This window comes from Photinus pyralis, unplaced genomic scaffold (genome assembly GCF_008802855.1).
Source record: "Photinus pyralis isolate 1611_PpyrPB1 unplaced genomic scaffold, Ppyr1.3 Ppyr1.4_LG5, whole genome shotgun sequence".
Classification (NCBI taxonomy): domain Eukaryota; kingdom Metazoa; phylum Arthropoda; class Insecta; order Coleoptera; family Lampyridae; genus Photinus; species Photinus pyralis.
The window spans coordinates 41,621,932-41,646,183 of record NW_022170596.1 but is presented as its reverse complement, the minus strand read 5'-3'; the positions used below and the strand labels follow the sequence as shown (position 1 = coordinate 41,646,183).

The following is a 24,252-nucleotide window of genomic DNA, read 5'->3' as shown; positions in this document are numbered from 1 at the left end:
GGAGGTTTTTGAACATGAAAATCACGAATCTGAAATTAGTTTTCGAAAATTCGACAAAAAATTCCACTGCAATTCTTAGCTGAATTGAAGTTTGGTCATTCGGGTCAGAAAGTGTCACTTTTTTTGTTTATACCATGCTGGTTTTTTCCATTTACTTGGAAATGGTAATCTACACTGAAAATCAGGAGGATGTGGCCTGCGTCATTGATTTGTGAATCAATTTCAGACATACTCTAAAACACTGTAACAGTGTAACATCTATCAACTGACAGGCTATGTGACGAACATTTGTTTAGACCAATCCATAATCAGAATCTGGTGGCGTATATAGACAAAATGACTGATAGTAGCAGAAATGTTTAAACTAACACTAATGCCTAATTTTTTATGGTCGTTTTAAATTTAAAACGGTCGATCTGTATAGTTGAACGTATACGTTATGGCAAATATTCTTCTGAGCACAATTGATTTTGAGCACCCAATAACACATTCTTATCGTTTTCAATACGACTAATTGCACACCCGCCGCGATTAGCATAAAGGGTGTGTGGAAGTGCAATTCTGACCTCATGTTGAGTACAAATAACTACAGTAGTACACGCTTTTATGTGTTTCCAGTTTATGTCTTAAAATTACATTCGTTTTACGTTTTCTTTTTATAGGCAATATAATCCAACGCCTATTTTGATCTCAGTACAGTTTTCATAAAAAAACAGGTCGATAGGAACCGAAACCGAACCGGAAAACGTTGACTTGTCATTGTCAGGTGCAAAGTATGCCAATAGCAAATTCAATTTAAAAAAGAGCTCTTTACGGTCTACAGACTTCATTAAAACGTTCTCGCTATACTCGTAATAAAGTTGTAATTACTGAGAGTTGTTTTTTTTATTAATTTTTTAGATCCATGTAAAGCAAGCATCTTTTACCAAAGGACTTTAAATTAAGAAAAAAGTGAAGAATTTAATTTCGATACTGTACGTTTATATTATTTATACAATTGGCGAGAAAAGCAAATACGCTTATTAGATTTATAAGTCTCGTACAACGAGAATTTAAATTATATGTAAAGTAATAATAATAAAGTTAATTAACCTGTTCGGTTTGAAGAAATCTATTTCAAGTAAATCGAAGATTGCGCGGGAAAATCTGACCGTGGAAGAGAAAACAAGTCCTCAGTCGGAAGGGCAGCAGTACGAATGGAAGAAGTTGGTCGGATCTATAAGACGTCGAGTGCAACGTCATAGCTCCACGTCCGGTACTGTGGAATTATCGCCTACTAGCGAACCGGCGACTAGTACCAGAAAAAATTCCCTGACCCGTAGTAAATTCGATGTGTTTAAATGGGATAAAAACAAAGACGACGCTCAAGGCGTATTGGAAAAGGGTAAGAAAGAAGAGGGGGGCGAACGGAGGGAAGCGCGCAAAGCGTTCTCGTTGACCAAGCAAAAGAGTATCGGGTCAGAGTTGCCCATTAGGAATTTTAAATCGACGACGTTCAAGGCGTTGAGCTTTCGCGACAAACCGAAAAGTTCGTCGGTGAAAAACATTGACAGTTTGGTGTCGCCAAAATCGTGCAAGTCGAGTTTCACGTTATGCAAAGGTGTGCGGAAGAAGGAGGTGACTATTGACAAAATGCAGAAATGCATTACAAAACTTAAAAGTAATAATGAACAAATTAAGAAAAGCGTAGGCATCTGCCAGAAGCTTAGAGAAGATAGAAATGTCAACAGGGATGATTTCTTGAAGGCCACCATGAGAATTTTTCTTGTTGTTTCTCCACCGGTGGGAAAAATGCAGGTAAATAATTGCTATATCTTATAGTTATGTAAGACTGTATCTCAAAGTTACTAATATGAATGGGCGTCTCCATTGCGGAACCTGTTCTATGATTTATCTGTGCATAAAATCTCCAACATTTTTATCCTCCATTTTCAGTCTGATTGCTAAAAATGTTTGTAAACTTTGTATCTATATACATTTAATTAAATGATCAAGGTGGCCAAAACTGTCCATTGATATAGTGCATCTGCCTGTCACTCTCCAATGCAGATTTAGTTAAAATCATTTACCTTCATAATCTCGAAAACGTTCAACATCTATGGTTTACCTCAAAAACATTGTATGTCAGGTTTCCCTTTATACATACATCAAGGTGCTCACCTTCCCGGTGTAATCTGACTGCATTTGTTGACTTTCTCACCCAGGTCAATGCGCGCTTCGATTATTTATGAATATCGCCCCACGTATAATCTTTAAACGTTATACTACGTTATTTCACCCTTTAGAGAACATGAATAAAAATTTCAGACCTTTCGCACAATAACTTGACATTTCTCGAATTGCCTTTTTGTTGTTTAAAACTGTCGTTGAAGAAACTAAACAACTAATTAAAATGTTTCACATCGAAAATCTTCCTTGAAGTGATCTGTGATCTCCTCGTTCGCCGAAAGATTTCGTCTATTTTTCAAACTCTGAATAATCCCCTCTTTAATTTCTGTGTAAATATTATACATCCACAAATGGCGACATATCTTCAAAATGGCGATATCTAAATTTTCTGTTGGTTAGTATCTTTTGTACTACCAATCACAGGTGGTTTTAAGGTTGTTAATCTCTCCTAGAACAGGCTGACTCAAAAATGTCTACTTTTACTTCACTTATCAAGACATGTAACTTTATGTACTTATTAAAAAGGACGTAATTTAACCCAACAGGCAGACATCGAGACACTTCAACTCATTAAAGAACAAACTCCCATTGAAAACCAACTGTATAAAATGATGCAGATCCTACGGACCTACAATCGTCAAAATGATGAAAAACTATGAACTTTCTGCACCCAGAAAAAAATGCACTTTACGTATTTTTGGGAAAAACTTAAATTCAAAATAAAAGCTACTGTCGCATGTCCTATGAGTCGGATTCAGGATCAGAACTAATATTCATTTAAATGTTTGTCATATCATATCGATTTTGAATGTGCCGAAGATAATCGTTTAAAAATGATTAATTGTATCGTAGGCATTGTTAGAACATATGGCCGACAACCAGAAAGTAATAGCTCATGCTCAAATAGAAATTTCGTTGACATCGGAGTTTTGCATCCCCATTTAAGTGTGGGTTATTTTGGAATCGAAATTTTTTATAAGCCAGAAATGGCACCTACTTTAATTCCATCCTCACATGTGTTATGGCTGCTTATAAAAATTAAAGGAGATTTTGAGGCGAGCTCGTTTTGGACTTGTCACTTAAGGCTCATGATAACGTTTTAGGATTGAAATTGGAAAAAACGATCTCAAATTTGCAGTTAGGACTTTATTCCCAATATTGAACCGATCTAGAATTAAGATCGGATTTTAAACATTCGAGTTACTGATTTCTCATTTACAGGCTAAAATAGAATTTCTAAATGTCATTTACACCTCAGGAGTAACAAAATTTGAAATTGAAGGTAACTAGGCCTCTGGAAAAATCGTCATAAATTGTATTCCAACCTGCTCTTCAGCAGCAATTTTTTATAATGTATTTAAGACACGGCGTTTATTTCTCGTTAAAGAACGATTTCCATGAGCCTCTAAACGTGTAATAAAAAATTTAAACATTCCTTACCATGCTGAAGTTTGGCCTTGTATTTCTCTTTAAATCTGAAATGAAACTCTTATTGCATGCTAGATTTCAGCATACATTCTACTACTATTTAAGATATTCACACACGTCTGAATGCTAAACAACATTTTAATCCAACCAAAGGAATGGTATCACTGAAATTAAATGCAAATTCCCAAGTAATAAATAACGAAAGTCATTTGTCTGGATTCGCTAAATCTCTACCATTCAATTGATTTTTACAGGTCGGTTCCTTTAGGAATATTATGATTATCTTGAATAAAATGTTGTGATGAGACTGAGATTTCCGTCATGTTACGATTGATATTGATAGCTTAGAAATATGGAAAACAAATCGCTTCGTGACAGTATGTCTGACTTTCGGCACCACCCTGGTAATCTCAGCTTCTTTTGAGTAGAAATGTTGGTACAAAGTTGTCTGTATGAATTGCGAATACAAGCAAACCTGCTTCAGGTTTTCGAGAATCAATTACTCACTGGACTGAATATTAATTGTGCCCATTTATTAATTGAGTTTTGCTGCGAGTAATTGCACGAATTAATTGTCTTTAAATTTTTACCGCATGCCTTTAATACCTGAGCTTTGTAAGTTCTCACTATATAGCACAGTGCGCCTCGGAATGATACATGTTTTGAATATTGTCTTCTTAACAACAGCAGTAGTTTCAAATTATTTATTATTATTATTGTTCTACTAACTTTTATTCGAAAACTATAGCTTAGACGCTTTTATCTCCAGACATCCTTTCGTTCACGTTTACTATGAAGCGGTATGTGTTGTATATGTTGAACGAAATTCAAATTCGAAAAAATAATTTTTAAAACTGCAAAGCGGTTACCCGTTACAACGCTTTCAGGGAATGTACTGTGAGCTGTGGCTGTTCATTAATAAATTACATACATTCAAAAGCAACAACAACAAAAAAACAAATTTGCTGTATTGTTGATTGCCAAATTAAAGATTAAAGGAATTAATTTTGTGTGGAAGAATCTGGCATTGAATATTTAATGTCTAAATTTCTAGGCTGAAATTGGGAATGTTGCTATTTACGCCTCGGGATTGACGTTTTCAGAATGAAATTGAAGGATTGGTCTTGAAGTATAAAACTGTAACCCTGCTTCAAATACACAGTGTTTCCTTAATGTTTAAGAGTCGGATCGGCTATAACAGCCAACCACGGAGAGGTAGTCAAAATACAGATCCTTTGTCAAATGTACCAACCAACGTTACGGTTTACTCGTAGGCAAGGTTAGCTTTCTTTGGTAATTGTGTCCCCTTATGAGATATTGGACAAACGCCAATAGTGTTAACAGGGGAAAAAATACTACTCGCCCCAGATTAAATAGGCTCCCATTCATACATGTAACGATCATAATCTTCGGCAGCTCAAAGCACAGGTTCAGGGTTGATATGTTGGCATCCACGATGTTAAGGAAAGTTTTTAAATACTTACATGCGCGATGTGAACTGAGAATATTGAATCGTTGCTGCGACACCATGAGACTCTTAGGAATTCATTCGGCGTAGTCGCTAATACTGCTATTGGATGTCCATTTCCATAGTTGAAATCCTGCTTACAGAAGAATAGTATTGATCTGTTGCTGGATACTGCTGAGATTTTCCAAGTCGCCGTTACCTGTTAGAAGGTCATCTACGTATATGTCTACGCGAATTGAATGTGCCATCCTTCAAGAGCTTCCAAAATACTCGAGCTCTCAAGTATCAATTCGATTTTTCTTGATTGATGTAATGTTGGATCGACTAATTGGATTGTTTTCTTGAATATTCACGGGCATACATTGCCAATTCACCAATTTACCAACTCCGATCTACAAATTTGATAAAGACTGCACCTTATGTCATCGTAATCGGTCTATTCGTTTTCTAAATATGGCGTTAACGAACAGACGGACAGACACCGAAAAATTATAAACTCGTTAGGAGCTCGTTAATAATGGAATTTACATCCAGTTGCTAATGACGATCAACAGTAGCAACTCAAATACGCATATGAGTAATCTAAATGAAGATCTACACACAATTTCTAAGTGGGCAGCCGTGAACAACTTACATCTCAACTCCAACAAAACTGTTGTTATGGCCGTTGGCACCACGACAAATTTACATAAATTTCACATGTCAACATCTCAAAAAGTAGAAGTCGACGGAAACTGTATAGAGTTTGCCACATCCGCCAAAATCTTGGGACTGCATATTGATCAAAATCTGAACTGGGAAGTGCACGCCAACTATGTATGCACCAAATCGTATTACAAGTTAAAAACGCTATACAGATCTAAAAATCTTTTAAGCCAAAATATTAAACTCAATCTAGTTAAACAATTAGTTTTACCACTAATCACCTATGGAGATGTATGTTACCATGGTCTTAACGGGAAGCTATCTTACAAATTACAAAAGGTCCTAAACTATTGCTTACGTTATGCATGTGGCTTACATAAGTTTGATCGCATACAACCTATGCTACGCAGTCTAAATATGCTAGACATGAAGAAAACCCGTGTACATAACACACTTTGTCTGTTGCATAAAGTAATCAAAACAAACAGTGCACCATTATACCTACGTGACTTGTTCAAATCCCTACAAAGTTTTCACTCGTATAACACACGTACCAGTGACTTGTTTCTACCTAAAACGAACACTCAGATAGGCTCTACTTCATTTCAAGTGCTAGCCGCAAGCCTATGGAATACCTTACCGCCGAGCATTCGTGACATCACTGCCAGAAAACTTTTCATTCAGCAATGCCACAACTTCCTGATGAACGCTGTAGGCTAAAGTTAACTCATACCACTGCAATCAATGTATATATACTCTTTCTCTTTGATGTTATCTACTTATCTATATTCTTATGTACTTACTATTTAATGAACTTTAACTACATTTATATGATTAAGCTTGTAGAGGAGGGATAAATGGCCCTTGTGGCTTTTCCTTATCCTAAATAAAGATGATTATTATTATTATTATTTTCTTCCTCGTACGTGTGCGAAGGATTGAAAATACGAAAACTTCAACCCCTGCCGAAACCGTTGTTAACTACGCAAACAGTTGGTTTAAATATCCGGACAAACAATCAATTAACCGAAAGGGATGGTAAAACTAAACCTTGATTTATATAGGAAAAGTCTCGGAAATTTTTCAGAATTCAGTTCGAAAGCAATCACTGATTTCTCTTTTACACTGCTGGCAATGATTTATTTGCTTAGCCTACGTTTGAAATCCTTTTGCCACATACACAGGTTGCGTCAATATTCGAGTCCTTGCCTATCATTAGCAATAAATCGTTTTAACACTTCGTCGAACTGTATAAAGATGAAACTTTTTGTCTCATTATTTGACGTTATGAACACCACTACAAATTTACTTAACAATTTCAAGATGAACATTGAACGTTTAAGCTTAACTAACAAAAATAAAATTCACGTCCGTCCTTTCGCTAACTTGCGCAAAACCCAAGTAACAGGCCTCACCTCAAAATTTCTAAGAATCTCTTTGCCCTTAAGATAACAATACTTAAACAAATAAATTACATTGCATGAGGTTTTCAAACTTCCAAGCGTGGCTCTATTTGAAAGGATTTCACGATCTCTCTTAAAATGTTCAGAAATCAAAAGGTAGGTATAGGCGACACACTAAATTATGTGGACGTAAATATAACAGATTTGTCAATTTTCCAGCAAATGGAAAAAGATTATACATATCGCTTGAGAAATTCTTCCGAGTGGCTGGGTGATAGATTCAGATACTCGTAGGTACTTTCTTAAATGTATTTGCAAGAAGACGTATGTTTTATGCATTCTCTTGGCGCAATACATTTATTATCTTATAGCTCGGTTGTATACACGCTTTCCACGTAAGCGAGTTGGAGCAATGATGGAAAAAGCACTTCCATTCCATTTTAATTTATTTAGGATACGAGCTACGGATGAAATACGATAGGTAAACTTAAACTTTGTTCACAATTCTATTAGTCTCCTACAATTTTTCGTTTCTGATATTTATTTCTTTGACACGCCTCGTGCGCTTGGTATGGGAAAAAGTGCCCCACGTTATTTAGCAATTTTTTCATAAGCAGTTCCGAACAAACCCCTTGAGAATGACACAAAGCTATTTGTTCCTCCATTTGCATATCATAAGCAGGATTAAATATACAATTACAAATTTCTTTCTAAGCTTTCCCTCTCGGATTTTATCCCAATTTCAAACCACCTGCTTCGTTAATTAAATAATTTCATCGCCTCTCCGCGTATTCGCTTTCGTTGAAACTCATATTACCGTATATCCCATAATAAAAATGATCCAAACATGAAGCTAATTACGTTTTCGTGAATATTTTACCTTTGAGTAATTTTTACACGTTGAAGTAGTCGTTTTTCGAATAAAATCTGAAAAAAATTGTCGCCTGGAAATCGCTTAGGTGGGTATAATTCGGATTAAATGAGCCTTAAAATCACCCCCTGTGCAAGTGCTGCGGAATTTCTCCAAATTTTAAATTACCGCCTTCGTCGCCATTTGTACTTTTAGATCATCACTAATGACATCTGCCAAGTTTATCTACTGGAAAAGTTAAGTTTAAATTAATTGGTTTTTTATTCTTGAAGCACCCAATTCTTGTGTGAGGTGTCCAGTAGGTATTTTCCTTTTATTCACACAATTGTGCTTGGTGCTCTTTTTCAATTAGCAAACTGTAATTATTCGTATCCTTCTGTAAAGTTTGAATCACGTGAATTTATGTACCTAAAAGACAAAAGAAAAATTTGCATGCGATACCGTTACAACCATTTTTAGTTATTTTAACATTTTATCACAAAGGTCGTGCACATTTGTTGTTCGTTTGAAATTGCAGAAAGCACACGTTAACTTCTATTATTTCAATCGTACAATTTTGATTAGCATAACAGAAGGACGGTTATAACAACATTGCAAAATAAACAGCACAAATTACGCATATACAATTTTTAACAAAAATTGAGCACGAAGTTTATTGTCGAAGACTGTCGTTACTTCGAAACCCCTCTTGAGTGTTCGAAGTCGAAACAAGTTGAAAATCGGCATATGCATGAAGAAAGCGCATTTTTTGGTAATGCAGATCAGTATTTCATTAGCAAAGTTTAAAATTATCCATCTCACGAGTAATCTAACTCAAAATAGACTAGACATCTACACTAGATCAGAAAGCTTTTAGTGAAAATTTCAGGTCTCTAGCCATTGTAATTGCCGAGATCTCAGTCGGACAGCCAGTCAGCCATAACGAATATAATAGCGTATTTTTTTTCCAAAATGCGCTAAAGATGGCTTACTGATTTAAGTGAGATCCGAATACCTCCCGTGATTCGCGATGCTTGCGGCATTACACATAGTGTCATAGTCAAAGAAACACTTAACAATTAAAGAACAAGAATGTATGGTAATTAAATGGGACCAGTTCTAAATTTTAAGTAGACATTCACAGGCATGAGAACATTTTTGTATTTCTCAAAAATGACTTTCTTATAGAATTACTCGTAAAATATAGCGCCAATATACATATTGAAAAAATCTCCTTGTAGTGGCTTGTATTAGTAAGACATAGATCAAAAACTTCAAACAAACTGAACGATTTTTTAGATATGATTTTGACTAAAAATCGAATTCTTTAAGAAGTTTTCTGGTTACTTTCAATTAAATTTAAGGCAATTTCTTAAAGAGAGCCGATAGATATTTGAATACAAATCAAAAGGATTACTTTATCTTAACAGCGTTTTTAGAATCGATGGCTTTTCTATGATACAATTCAGTACCTACTACCTCTCTCCTGGATCTCTGAAGAAAGAATACCGCTGACGTTTTTTGGATATTTCTTACGACTAACCTCTTCGTTTGCAAATAATCGGGAATGAACTTTCAATTTATATCGTCAAGTTCAATGTTACACGCTTTTAACTTTTGCTTTCGATTTATAATTTAATTGATCGATGTGTCTTTCTAATCTCTGATTTGTACTTTTATAATTTTTCGATAGTTTTGAACACGGATTTGCACGTACACTGTTTTCACGGAGACAGTTTGTGACACGGAATTTCTTGTGAACTAAGTCACAGAACTTGCTCATTAGTCCAGGAAACGAAGCTTAAAATAGTGTAAAACCTGTCAATTTTTTCAAAATGCATCGATTCGCATGAAAATTAGGGATTAGGTTAAACCAGGGGTTAAACTTACCCTCCACTTGAAAATCTATAGGTATTATGCCGATGGGCGCTCTTCATTTTTTAGGGGTGAAAACTCCCTATTTTTGCCAAACCCATAAAACTACATATTAAAGCTTACGGTGAGTAAATTTTGGTTCAGATGAGTTGTGTAAATGATTGTTAGAGACTTTGGAACATTCTTTCAGAATATTTCCAACCTTTAAAATTAACCCTTACTGCGGTTTAATAAAAAAAGTGTTTACCCTCAAAAAGTGAATAACTTAGTATTGACGACAGTTGTTAAGTGCGCCTTTCGAACAAAGGATCGTGTTCGACCTCCTGATAGATGGGGTATCAAACGTTGATATAAACATTAAACATTTCATAGAGAAAGAGTGTTTGTGTATTTGTGCAAAGGTAACAGTTCCGGGCAGCCGCGCACGTACATAACTACATATAATCGTATCGATATCTCTGCAGTGGGGTCATATTCCACACCTGTGAACCTATTTTCTAGTGAAAAAAAAACTTTATTTTATACTCTTCATTTTGATACTATAACCCATGGTTCTATTTTGTTTCTTTCATTAAAATTTAGATTTTCAAAGTGGTGATATTCTTTTTGAATCACCCTGTATATGCATTACATAGTTTGTAGGTGTATAGAATGGATGTAAGTGTGTATGTAAGTTTCTAATGTGTAGTATACGAAATATATACCGGTTGTGTAGCATAATTCTTCGATTTGTGCTTTCAGAATTTTTAGAAAAAAATTGTGATTTGTTTATTTTTAATCATAACTTCTTATTTTTCATGATAGAAAGTGCATTAAAAAACCATTTTGTAGGTCATTACAAGAGCTACAAGGCTATTTACATCAAATCCCTTTAAAACTCTTAGCTTTAAAATGGAGTGAGCTTAAAGAGTTAAAACAAAGTAGTGCTCGCATATAAATACGTTTTAAACGTCTATACCTCACTTAATGTTTGTCGTACAGAAAATTTCCGGCGAGGAAAATGTTTGGAATTAAAAAAGCTACAATTGGATGTTCTAACATTTTACGTATCTCCAGTTGTTTTGTAGTTATTTTGAAGAGAAGGACGTTATTCACAAAATTGCAAAAATTTTAATGAGGGTGGTAATAAGGGGGTTGCTTACGTTGATTTTTTCGCTGAAAAAAGTACGGATTCTACCTTATTTTCATCGTAACTTACTTAACTTTTATACTAAAGTTCGTTTTTAAAAAAAAGAAGAAAGGTTTCTTAAATACTTTAAAGAATATTCTGCAAGTTTTTCTCGAAAAATGCATAGTTTTGCCGTTATTTGACTGTGAAACTCTCTAATTGAGCGTTTGACGAACAAGAGCTAACCTTTAACAAGCCAAAACTCGGTTCGTATTGGTCATACTTCAATTATTAAAAAAAACCATTTTCTTTGTTTTTTTAAAAGATACGATTTTGTTCTTCACGTTTTTTTTTATAAATTGCATACTTTTCGAGTTCTTCGTGAATAACCAATAATTAAAAACATTGATCTTTTCTATGAAAAACTCATTTTTTAATTTTATTTTATTTATTATGCCTCTTTTGTTCTGGGCCCTCAACAGGCTTGCGCCCAATTACTTTCGATCGCGAATATCTGGAGAAGTATTAACTTTCTAAAAAATGTATATGTAGAACACTTTTTGCTTAGAATGAATTCTTACCACCCCTGAGGTGGGGTGGCATTGTGGCAACCACCCCCAGGGGGAAAGCGCCCTTTGGCATGATATAGATTTTGGTCCTTAGGCTATTCCCTACCTACTGTCAAAATTTTAATAGTCAAGGCTAAATAGCTCTAAAATGATTTATTTTCAAAAAAAATTAGTTACCGGGCGAAACCGGGTTTTTCAGGCAGGTAAAATGAATAGAAATTGGGAAAAAATAATTAAAACAGCTGAATTTTTCCGCGGGTGAAATCACGGGGGTTGAAAGGGGTGGAAAGTGGTATTTTGCAAATTGTGGCAAAACTATTGATTTTAGACGAAAATGTTAAATATAAAAGTTATAGAGATTAAAAAAATGAGCAACTTTTGTATCTGCACTATTTTCACATAACCTCCAATTTTCCTAGAAAAACCGGAAAAACTGTTTTTTTCGTTTTTTATTCTTATTTTTGCGAAAAAATGTCGTAGGGGTTTGAAATTTGGAGGTAACATAACCTGTTTTATGATAAAACAGAAGATAATTGTTTGGGCCCATAAAGTTGAACCGTTTCCAAGATCTCACGATTTCTGTAAAAAATCACCTCTTTTTCAAGGGGATGAAAAATCTATTTTTTTTTCATCGTACAGGGGTGCGCAGGGTAGCAAAATTTTCGTAACGACTTACATTTTAATAATCAAAAATAAAAAATATTATTCCAATAGAAAAATTTCAAGAAAAGCGGCAAAAACGGGGGGAACAGTTTTAAGATACACCGTTTTTGACAGTAGGTAAATGGGCTTTTTTGCAAATAAATTAACGTGATGGATCCGCGCTAATAAAAAGTTTTGGAAATCTGTCTTCTCTCTCCTCTTTAATGTTGCTAAAATATTTTCTTTTGTTTCTCAGTGCCCAACTGCCTTAATTAAAACATCTTTATTATTACTTTTTTCTGCGCATTTTTACTGCAATAAAAGCAATTCGAAGTAAAATCGAATTCTTTTGCTTCCTGAACAATATGTTTTTGTTCACTTTCTCTCTTCCTGCCTGTTTTACAGCTGATGGGATTAGGCTGGGCCTGTTGATCGTTAATTTACAGGAATTATGGATAAAATCCTTATAAAGTTTATTCCTGCAGGTTTGACATCTCAAATCATTTGCTTTTGGCCGGTAAAACCAACGTTATTATTGCAGATTTTGCAAGTTTATCAACAGGCCCAACGCAATTGCATCAGCTATAAAACAAGCAGGAAGAAGAATCAGTGAACAAAAATAAATTGTTCAAGAATCAGGAAGCAAGATACATAATTGGAATTGCTTTTATTGCGGTAAAAATGCAGAAAAAAGAAACAATTAAGATGTTTTAACTAAAACAGTTGAGCATAAGATAACAAAAGAGAATATTTAGGCAAACATTAAAGAGAAGGAAGAAGACAGATTTCGAAAAAATCTTTATTAACATCCAACACGTTGATTTATCATGTCAAAAACCGTGTATATCTTAAAATTGTTTTTCCGGTTTTTGGCGATTTTCTCGAATTTTTGCTATAGGAATAATATTTCTTTATTTTTGTTTATTAAAATATAAGTCTTCCCCAACATTTTGCTACCCCGCGCACCTCTGTACGATGAAAAAAAAATAGATTTTTCATCCCCTTGAAGAAGGTGGTTTTTTTCAGAAATCGTGAGATCTTGGAAACGCTTCAACTTTATGGGCCCAAACAATTATCTTCTGTTTTATCATAAAACAGGCTATGTTACCTCCAAATTTGAAACCCCTACGACATTTTTTCGCAAAAATAAGAATAAAAAACGAAAAAAACATTTTTTCCGGTTTTTCTAGGAAAATTGGAGGTTATATGAAATTAGTGCAGATACAAAAGTTGCTCATTTTTTTAATCTCTATAACTTTTACATTTAACATTTTCGTCTAAAATCAAGAGTTTTACCACAATTTGCAAAATACCACTTTCCACCCCTTTCAACCCCCGTGATTTCACCCGCGGAAAAATTCAGCTGTTTTAATTATTTTTTCCCAAATTCTATTCATTCCACCTGCCTGAAAAACCCGGTTTCGCCCGGTAACTAATTTTTTTCATACAAAAATATTATATTTTATTTATTTTATTTATTTATTTATACTTTATTAGATAATATTTACAAAGAAATTCTTATCTAAGAGGCGAGGTATCGGTACTAACCGTTTTTCAACCCTACCAAAAATATGAAGCAACTATATGTAAGATTAAGTATATTTACTATAAATGAATGAAATCTAAGTGCAAAAAAAGAAAGAGAAAAAGGAGTATATATTCTGACTACTCAGATATTGGCTTGATTGTTTAACAATTTTAACTTTAACTGCTTTTTGAAGCTCTACGCTCTACGCTCAAAATAAAGTTGGTTCCTTTTTTTTGGTAAAAAAAATTGAGGAAATCACCCCCTAATTAGCACCCTAATTGTAATTAAGCGTTACCGCTTTACAGTTTACTTTATTTATGTATGGTTGATATGATCTGTAAGTTTGACCGGAGCAAAGTGGTTAGTTTTGAAAAAAATGTAGTTTTGAAGTAAAAAAAAATTTTGAAATTTTGAAAAATTGCCTACTGTAGTAAACTAAACTAATACACTAATAATTATTTGTCAAAAAAACGCAATTTTTCAAAATTTCAAAATTTTTTTTTACTTCAAAACTACATTTTTTTCAAAACTAACCACTTTGCTCCGGTCAAACTTACAGATCATATCAACCATACATAAATAAAGTAAACTGTAAAGCGGTAACGCTTAATTACAATTAGGGTGCTAATTAGGGGGTGATTTCCTCAATTTTTTTTACAAAAAAAAAAAGAACCAACTTTATTTTGAGCGTAACGCACTTAGTTTTGATGCTAGGAACTTTTCTTAAAAACAAAATGAAAGGTTTTTTCAAACACTTTAAAAAAGTATTCATAAGTTTTCCCCGAAAAGTGCTTCATTTTTTGGTTATTTCACGTTGAAGTACTCGATTTGGAATTTGACGAATGAGAACCTACTTTTCATGAGCTACAACTTTGTTTCTACTGGGTCTACAGACTTCATATATAGACCATTTTATTTGTTTTTTTATACGCTATATTTTTGCTAAGAATACTTTTTTCGATACAATACTTACTTTTAGAGTTGTTTGCGAAAAACCGTCTGAAAACGTGGTTTTTTTGTTGAAAAATGAACATTTTCGCTTGCAAATAACTCTAATACTATTGACTTAGTGAAAAAACTCTATAGAATAAAAGTTGCTTAGAATTACTCAATTTATCAATTTCCGGACTTATTTTGAACGTATCTTTTTTCCCCCCCGAGAAGGGGTGGCATTTACCCCCCCAAGTAAAAGCAACCCTCAACTTTGAAGTGGAGGGTAAGTAGAACCTAAATCCAAATTTTCATGCGATTCGATGGAGACGCGGAAAATTACACAGTATCGCCGTATTCCACGTTCATTTACTGGCCTATATGTACGAGTTAATTTTGGGTCCACAAGGACTCCAAGATATTTAGTACTGGGGGAGGATTTTATTTTACAGCCTCTGATTGCCAGTTCTGGGTACCGCATAACGTTTGTCGCCAGTACAAAAGTTTTGGTAATATTGTACTCACATTGGTTCTCTAACGCCCGGGTCTTACATACCTCCCACACTTGACGCCAGCGATTCTCGACCTTTTTGGCAGAAGCATCCGCCAGCACCATCACTTGCTCATCAGCAATTCGGATGACCAGCGTGGAAACCAGCAAGCCGTCCAGCCTGCCAATGGCCCGAAACTACGGCTCCATCGTGGCGATCCACAACATTGGTCCAAGACCCGACCCATGCGGACAACCACGTGTTAACGGAACTCTGTCTGACTCAGACACAATTGTGTGATTCGTTAAAAATCTAATAGTGGATTTAAAGATGCAACGGTCGACCAACTTCTCTGAAGCCGAACTGATGATCAGAGAGGTGACCTCACCTCTCCATATAATGGGTCGGTCTAATACCTTGCCTAGTACGGATAACAAACTTATGGGCCTAATTCCCTGCCCGCCAGGCTTCGATATCCAAACAATCTTGGCGAACTGTCATGTTATGGGAAAGTATTCCAACTCAATGCATTTGCTATACCATACGATAAAAAATGAGTGGCTGCCGAGTCACCTTTGGAATTTTTGTTTACATGGGAAATCGTACTTAACTTGAACTTCCAAAGGCGACTCGACAGCAACTCATTTTTGATCGCCCGTTACAAGCCCAGCCCCTAGTCTAAATTGGCAAAAATAGCAGGCTGGTTGACTCGCACTTATCCAACCTATGTTTTTGTGCTCATCTCGGGCGTATGTCGTCATTTTCCGTGCAGCGAGCCTGAGAGTGCCCAAAGGCTTTGCACTAAAGCACCGCATTACGTGCACCGGCTCCTCCACCCTTGTTTTTACAAGATTTAGATATATCGTAGCTCTTTCCATTAAAAACTTAAAGTGTAACTTCTGTACCTCAAGTACGCAATTTTCCCTCAGCGGGTTACGGCACTTTTTCTTACCCTCTTATCTTTGATGAATGGCATGACAAGTACACCGTTTGTGTACGCAAGTCTAGATAATATGACTGGGGAACCTACCCAAAAGGAATTGTCTGTAAAAACAAAAAACTTCAAGCAGAAACATCGCAAGTTAAACTACGCTCTTAGACGTCCTATTTGGGCAGCGAAGTTGTGTCATACTTGCAAGAAACCAGGACATCTTGCAATTAACTGCAGAGATAAACTTGCCCGACCGATTGATAATTACCAACTAGGATGCAATTGCTTGGGGCTTGCAAGCACTTTCTGTGAGTGCTTGGCACTTGGTGCTTGAAGCATTTTGAGCCTAGTACTGGTCAGGTAATGCTCTCTTAATCGTTAATATGAGAAGTTCGTCAATTCCACCACAAACGGATCTTCAAAGTCACTTCATTCGTAAGCAACCGATTCAGTGTAACTAAAAACTTAAGAAATCATGAAAGTCAATAGCCTTTAAATAATGTAATGCAAAGGTTAATCACATCCAAGGTGTTGGGATTTCAACAAAATTATCAAAGTTTAAAGTAAACTACACTCCAGCTCCATTTACCGCAGTAACATAACAGGCGAATTGGAATAAAAAGGGACTACTTTCGTTTTAGTATATAGGTAACACAATTGTCGCCTCCTCAATAACTTGTGCGAGTTTTAACAAGCCCTTATACTTCAAGATAGATACCTTGGGAAGTGTTTTCTTCGGTTCCGGAAGATTAAATGGTAAAATACATTCTTAAACTGGCAAGGAAATTTCCGTTTACCGCACGTATTGCAATTTTATTAGATAATTAGAGCGCCCTGGGGTGAGTTTCTCAATACGATAGTTCTGGATTGAATAAGAAAAAAAGTTTGCTTGAGTTCAGAATTTTATATGAGGTGGTGTGTCATATACATAATTGAATTTCCGTTTTCTCTTATAATGGAATTTATCTTTCACATTACCCATCCAATTTATTAATAAAATAGCGTTTCAAAATTTTCTTAGCCAAATTAATTTTTCACGTCTTTTGTCGCAAACTTTCCGAACTTTTATACGCACCGATTTTAACGCCGCGCGAGATCATTCATTGTGTGGTGTCGGAGTTGTTTAACTTCAAGAAAAATCTCACTAAGTGGAAACATTAATTTCACTTAATCCTTTTCTACGTGCGGTGAAACCTAATTTCCGTTATTTAACGAAATCGATTCCGCTAAAGTGGATTACATCAGTGCTTATGGTTAGTAGTCATGTTTTATTCGCTGCCAGATTTCAGTTTGTATGACAAACCGTGATTGATATGATAAATACAAATGCAATCTGCATATTTAACCGCATGTTCAAGATTTGATGGGGGAGATAAAAATGATTACGTGAGTGTTTGTGTTTTTCTCTGGATCGAGTCGTGAACAGCAACCATAAATTTTGTCTAAGTGCATTCTTTTAACTAATTGCTTTTTTCGTTTGTTTCTTTTGGCATAGTTGAATTACCATGTGCGACATTCCGTTGCATAACAGTTTATTTTAGCTCTCCGTACGAATATACATAAATCGCACAATATCATTGAATTCGTAAATACATTGGCAAAAGGTGGAATAGCATTCATGTTCATGATTTTGTATAACTCTAGACTCGAATGAAAACTCATTTTTGACGTAGAGCATTACGCCATCAAAAATGACCCCCGCATCGCTCTGGTATTCTACGGATTCTAAATATTTCTAATCCAAATATCGGGTGCTCTCTAGAGAAGCACAATATTTGCATTTTTTCATATTAAAATGCAAATCATTTTCTTAGTCCACTCCATCAAGATCATAATGCACTTTCCAACAATACTACACTGTGATCGCATTGGATGACTTCGTTTGACATTGTCCGCAAAAAATCACTAAACATTACAACAGGCAACAGAAACAGGAGAGGGCCAAGAATAGATCCTTGTGGTACACCTGAAAGGAATGAAATTAGCATATTGGTTAGATATAAACATCGACATCGCAGGCACTTCATATAAACTTAGTAAGAAGCGAAACCCTTTCATCACCACCACCTTCCACTATCTTTGCGCTTTCATAGCCATACTACAGTATTAAACTCGCACGTCTCGTCGCGCCTGCATCAATTAAAGTGCCCTCTTTTCTCTTCGCTCTTCTTTTCTGCCAGCCTCCTCCCTTTTGAGCGATGGATAATCCGTAAAAGCTGTATACTGCATCTCATTTAATCAGCTATGGCTAATTACACTTACTGAATTTGCCGGATAATACTCGTATTTCTAAATTCGTAATTCTAATTAACCCTCATTGTCTCTTGAATTTCTTAGTTTTGGCAAAAGGTCTGTTATCAAACTGATACTGGCGTAAACCTGCATGGCCTTGCAGTTTTAATGCTCGTTTTAAATTACCATAGGTAAACTAAAACCTGCTAATAATGACTTAATGAGATTCTAAAGTATTAATTCGCCCTCGTTTTCTAAATGACAGGAGCTTTCGGATGCAACAAAGATAATTGAAATATCTTGACGGGAGCGGTTGCAAACGGCGCGGGGAATTAATTACCGCTTTTGTTTGCGGTAACGGCGGCTGTAGAAATTAAATCAATTTCCTTTAGGTTCTATCTTCAACTCCTAGAACCAACACAAATACTTTCGGCACGACACTTTTCCTCACGAAGTTCCAAATTTAAAACGCTTCTAGGTATCGGGTGTTCATCTACAAAGTGATGACTAAAACTGGCAACTTCAAGGCGGAAAATGAATGCTTCGTTATATGGCGAACTGTTACTGTTTTCACGACGCCTTCTCAGATTTTTCCTACTCTTTGCGCTTCCTGGCACATATTTTCTTTATATCTTGATTCATTACTTCCGCTTCCTTCACGCCATTTTCGCTCATTTGTCTTTCACGTCTTACCCAACTTCTTCCACGCTTCCACCATTCCTTTCATCTTTTCATGTCATCTCTTGTTGTACCTTCATACTACTTTCACACTTTTGCACATATTTTGTCCACTCTTTTCGCCCCCTTTGTTGACTGCCCAAACTGACGCATCCCGCGTTCTTCAGACCTCCCCAATAACTTGTTCACTCTTTCACGCTTTTTCACGCCACCTCTACATTTCATTCATTTTCCTCCATGCCTCTGTTTTTCACACTTTCCCATCACATCTTTTGGTCGCGCCTTTTTCACGTTGACTTCATGCTTCATAATGTCACCCTTTTGAAGCATCCTTTCTTTACGCTTCTTCTATACTTCCTTTTATATGCCTCCTTTTCCGTCTTCTTTGTCATTTTCATGCTTCTATGCTTCCTTGGTCTTTCATTCACGTCTACTCCTTTCTCATCTTTTTTTTTCGCAAATTCTTCCTTCACGCCATCCTCTTTAGGCGTCTTTTACGAATCCATTGTGCCTTTCTCTTTCATTCTTCTTTCAAGTTTCCTTCACGTCAACGTATTAAGCGCATTCTTTCTTGACGTCTACTTCTTAGATTGTTTGGTCCCCCTTCTTATACGCCCCTCTTTGTTCGTGTTTAACATGCAAAATCAAGCTTCTTCATTACTCCATTTTATATATGGTTTATTTCATTCTGTGTCTAAAACGATGCATTTATATGTAGCCAAATAACGTAACACGTGGGCTACTCCGTGAATACGGATCTAAATTGATACGCTAAATACAGCGCGTGCCATGAAAGGATATTACTTCTCCTCCACAACTACTATTCTTTCATATCCAGGTAGGTTTACATAAAAATGCCCCCTCGTACTTACCTTAATCAAGTAAATAAACAAGGGGGCTGTGCTTTTCCGTAGAACGGGTTGTTTTGCATCATTTTCAGTTTGGGTTACATTATGGATTTCGCAAAATTTGTATTTTACATAATGCCATACGACAGACCCAGTAATTTGCGTCACAATTACGTCCCAGTTGCCAGACGGTGTAGCCTTTTATAATAAAAGTATTAATGAAACATCCAAAAAAAGTTACACAGGAAGTTGGAGAAAATATCCTTTTCATTTGACATATATTAATTAAGAAACCGATAATGCCACCGATTGCAACTCATTCGTCACAAGTAAGATCAATAATTGCAAATGAATTTTCCACTCTAATTATTGAAATCAGATCACAAACGGAAAATTGCACTTCCAAAGATTTTAATTAGTGTCGAGACACTTTTATCTGCTTAATGATGAAGTAATTTTTCACTTAGCACGTGCATTTGTGAACTTTTACCATCTTACACCACTCTTGAAGCTTTAAGGTGTGATGAAACCTCATTTGCATATTACTACTCGTAGCTTCAACGGTAGTGCAATAAACTTTGTTTGGAGAAAAAAATTGCGACGAATTGTGATGCCTGACGAGCATTGAGGTCAGCTCTTGTTTATTTTATTGATTGATTATACAAAGGTTTAGGGCTTTTGTTTCATACACGTAATAACGACACGTTTTATTAATGAATGAGATTAATTTCGGAATTATCTATACGTCAAAAATCTTTTAATTTTTTCCTCTTTAAACACGCGTTGCTTAATTGAAAATTGGACTCTTTTCTTGATATAGTCATTTCCAATTCTAGGTTTTTGGAAGTGTATTTTAATTATTTTTACAACAACTCGCATATCTTACTTTCCGGGCAAAGGAAAGTTATTGCATGGCTATGATATGATTGAAGGCGAAGTTTAGTAGTTTTCGTTTAACTCGTATTAATTAGAGGGCTAGGGTCTACTGTTTACAGGAACAAATTGTGACCGCGACTAACCGCAAGTAAAAGTTTTGCAGCCACTCCAAACCAGCACAAATTCTCTGAATTACTACGTTCATGGAGTGATACAATTCAAATATAAAAGTAAATAGTCTTGAAACGGATTAATTTAAAAAAGCAATTATTTATCACTTGCAATTTATAACATAACACGAGCGGGAGCTTAATACTTCATTTCTTATCGATGTTTGAACTGCTGAAGCACAATTCGATTTGCTTATACAGCAAACGGCCATCTTTCTCGAAAGTTCTCGAACGCTCCTGAATATTCTATAATATTCCTCTCTTAAAACTGTTGCATCCACTCGCAACACGGACGACGGTTCTAGCGACGCCACAGTCCCAGGCGAAGATGACACCTTAGTACATCTTCCATTGTTGAAGCAAAACAATCAACCGTCTTACGAAACAATTGCAGGGTTGAAGCAACAGAGCAATATTTCCACGCCTGTAACTTGGAGTATCATCTCCAGCATCCACAACGCGCCAGTTCAACTTATCAAGGACACAAGTTTACTTTTCTACCTCTTTTTCGCTTCTCTGCTCCTTCCAACAAAACAATACTTCACTGTTTGAATATAATCAGCAAAAGCTCACATTTAACGTATATTATATTATATTGCTTTTATTATTTAAAAAAAACAGAGATTTATTTCAGTACATTAAAATTAAGGGCGAAGTTCAGTACTGCGGCAATGCCACAGTCTGTTCTTCCACTTAACCGCATTACTACATATATTGCTAGAAGAGAAAAAAAAGTATTTAACTAAACAATAAAAAAACGAAAGAAGAGATACTTTAAAACCATTAGCTCTTCCTACACCAACAAATCATTACTTTGTATTATTTACCCATTGATTGCTAGGCCACCTTTCATTAACGAAAGCAACTTCGGTTTGAAGCAACTAGTTGGCATACTTTTCAGAATATCCGGTAGCTGATTATAAACTTTTGCTATGTTGTAAGTGAATGATCTTTTGAAATACTCCGTATTGTGAGTCGATGGCGTTAACATCCCTTTATATCTTAAATTTAGCGTATGCACATCTGTCCGGATCGATATTTTTTGGAAAAGGCACTGTGGACTTTTGCATAAAATAATTTGGTAGTAATCTTTAAAGAAAATACTTATTAATAAATATAGTAATAGTAAATATATAATTTATGGAACAATGTTTACAGTTTAATGACAGAAACCTTAAATATAAATCCATAACACCAACCAATTTTTAATGACATTTTTACGACCAAGGCTGGTAGGTTTCTAGACCCATCTCGCTACGAAAAACAAAGATTTGAAGCAAGGCGGCACAAAAATATGACTAAAGCCAGTGAAGTGCGATGCTAGAATTAAGGTCGATTCACATTATCGGTCACGTCACGGTCAGATCAGGGTATTATAGCGTGTATTCCTTAATGCCAATTCACATTATCGATCAGGTTACGGTCAGAATTTGTTCATAAGAGCCACACGCTACAATCAAGAAACGCACCATTTTTATAAAATGCGTGAGATTCACTTCTTGGGCATTGATATATTGGTACTAGTGGTTTTCTTAACATTGAAATATAACAAGTCATCTTTGGGTTATAATACCTACACATTGTTACAAAAAGTTAATGTAATTCATTTGTTGGTCATCGAAATAATGCGTTTGGACTATTTTCCAACGATTTTGACATCTGTTGTTTAACTCAATCATACCGAGTCTACTGCCGAAAACCCGAATGCTCTCTGATCTTCCGTTGGTGAGATCTCGAGCGATTTATAAGCGTCGATCGACAGTTAGTGAAACTATAAGCTCATTTAATTAATTATCTTCTTTATATATAAAACTCCTCCTAAACAGCTGGACGGATTTTGAGGAAATTTTCTGTGGTTTACATTCACAATTTTTTAAAACTTTTTTTTCCTTGATGTCGCACTTTGGTATTTCGCGTATAGACATAACGCCAGTCACTTGTCGATGTGTTTACATTTTTACATTCTGTACGCTGGGATTCCGTTATCATATATAATTCAATATCGAGCATACGAAGTCGCGGGGTAAAATGTAGTATACTTGTTTATATAATTCGCAATAAAAAGTGAAAATGAGGACCAAGTTCAAGTAAAATAGTCGCATAAGAGGTCGAACCTAATAAAAAGTTGAAAAATGTTAATAACCTCGTTTTAAACGCATATCATTTATTGACCTTCTTCCGAAAATCTAAACACTAACGTTGCAGTGGTGCAGAGTCGTCGTGTTAATAATAGAAAATTCCGTTTGCGATCCCGTGTATTAAAGGAAACTAAAAAATTTGCTGCAAAATTGATCATAGCTCCATCACATCACAAAGCTCAGGCAATGTTGCAAGGTAATTTCTATTCAGTTACCATTCATTAACTGAACTAAAACGTAAAAAACTTAAGAACACCAATTTCTTAAGTCATATCTAATAAATAAATACGCCAAACCATCAGATAAGTCTCTCTGCGACGAACTTGGGGTAGACGCAGACTCGGTGAGCTCTAAAATTAAATCAGTATTAGCGGAATTACCATTTAATTTTAAAAGAAAAATAAATAAATGCACAAATTATAGAGATTAATACACTAGCGGCAGTTGACGGCAAGCTGGATTTTCTGCCGGCGGCGGAACGAACGGGCGGATGGACTCGAGCGTCATCAAGCGAACGGCCTCGCCTCTGGTCGAGGTCGGCGATAGCAGCGGTCTGACGGGTCGGTCTCGGAAACCACGGATGTAAATCGTGGTCGGCAACTTCAGGAATCGGACGGGTTCAGTATATGGGGACGATCACTTCGGAAAAACTAAAAAAATACAACTAAAACGGAACGGTATAAGTTAGTGTGCAAGAAGAATCAAAAGCTATAGTTACGGTGCGGCTAACTTAATCCAAAACAAAATTAAACGGTCTAAATGGAATATATCCAAAGTTAATACGGTTGAAATACAAAAGGCAAAAGAGTTCACGTTTCGGTCAACCACTAAAATGCAAAAGATCGATGACTTAAATACGACACGTTTCCAAAGGTAAATTTACGGGAAAGCTCCAAACTTTCGGTACTTACAATTCGTAGCTTGCGAAAAACAAAAGACAAAAGATTCAATTTCATGGTTCGTTTTCTATTTATCTAAATCTCCAAACTAGAATTCCCGTCTTGGTCGCTTATACCTTCGATACGTTCAAACAAATTAAAACTGTTGAGTACGCCTCTCCCCGACATCGGAAAAATATGGGATCGCTGTCAAAATTCAATTTTTTTAAGAGCGCACCTAACGGATGTAATCTCGACTTAATCGGAGGTTGCTACTGTAACCCATTCAACTAATTCCGGTTAATTATACTTATCTAAATAGTCGGAATGCAAACTCCAATTTCAGCAGTCCAGCAATGCCCTTTTGTTCCTTGGAATGTGAGGTCAAGCGGCGC

At 35.7% G+C, this 24,252-nt stretch overlaps 1 protein-coding gene across 1 annotated transcript in view; it reads left to right on the top strand.

The window, feature by feature from the left end:
- Positions 1–1,048: 1,048 nt before the first annotated feature.
- LOC116172765 (pleckstrin homology domain-containing family G member 5) overlaps positions 1,049–24,252 on the top strand; it is an 85,523-nt gene continuing 62,319 nt past the window's right edge. The window contains exon 1 of the mRNA XM_031490029.1: positions 1,049–1,797. Within this exon, the coding sequence (XP_031345889.1) occupies positions 1,633–1,797 (165 nt within the window). The 5' untranslated portion in view covers positions 1,049–1,632. The remainder of the gene's footprint in view (positions 1,798–24,252) is intronic.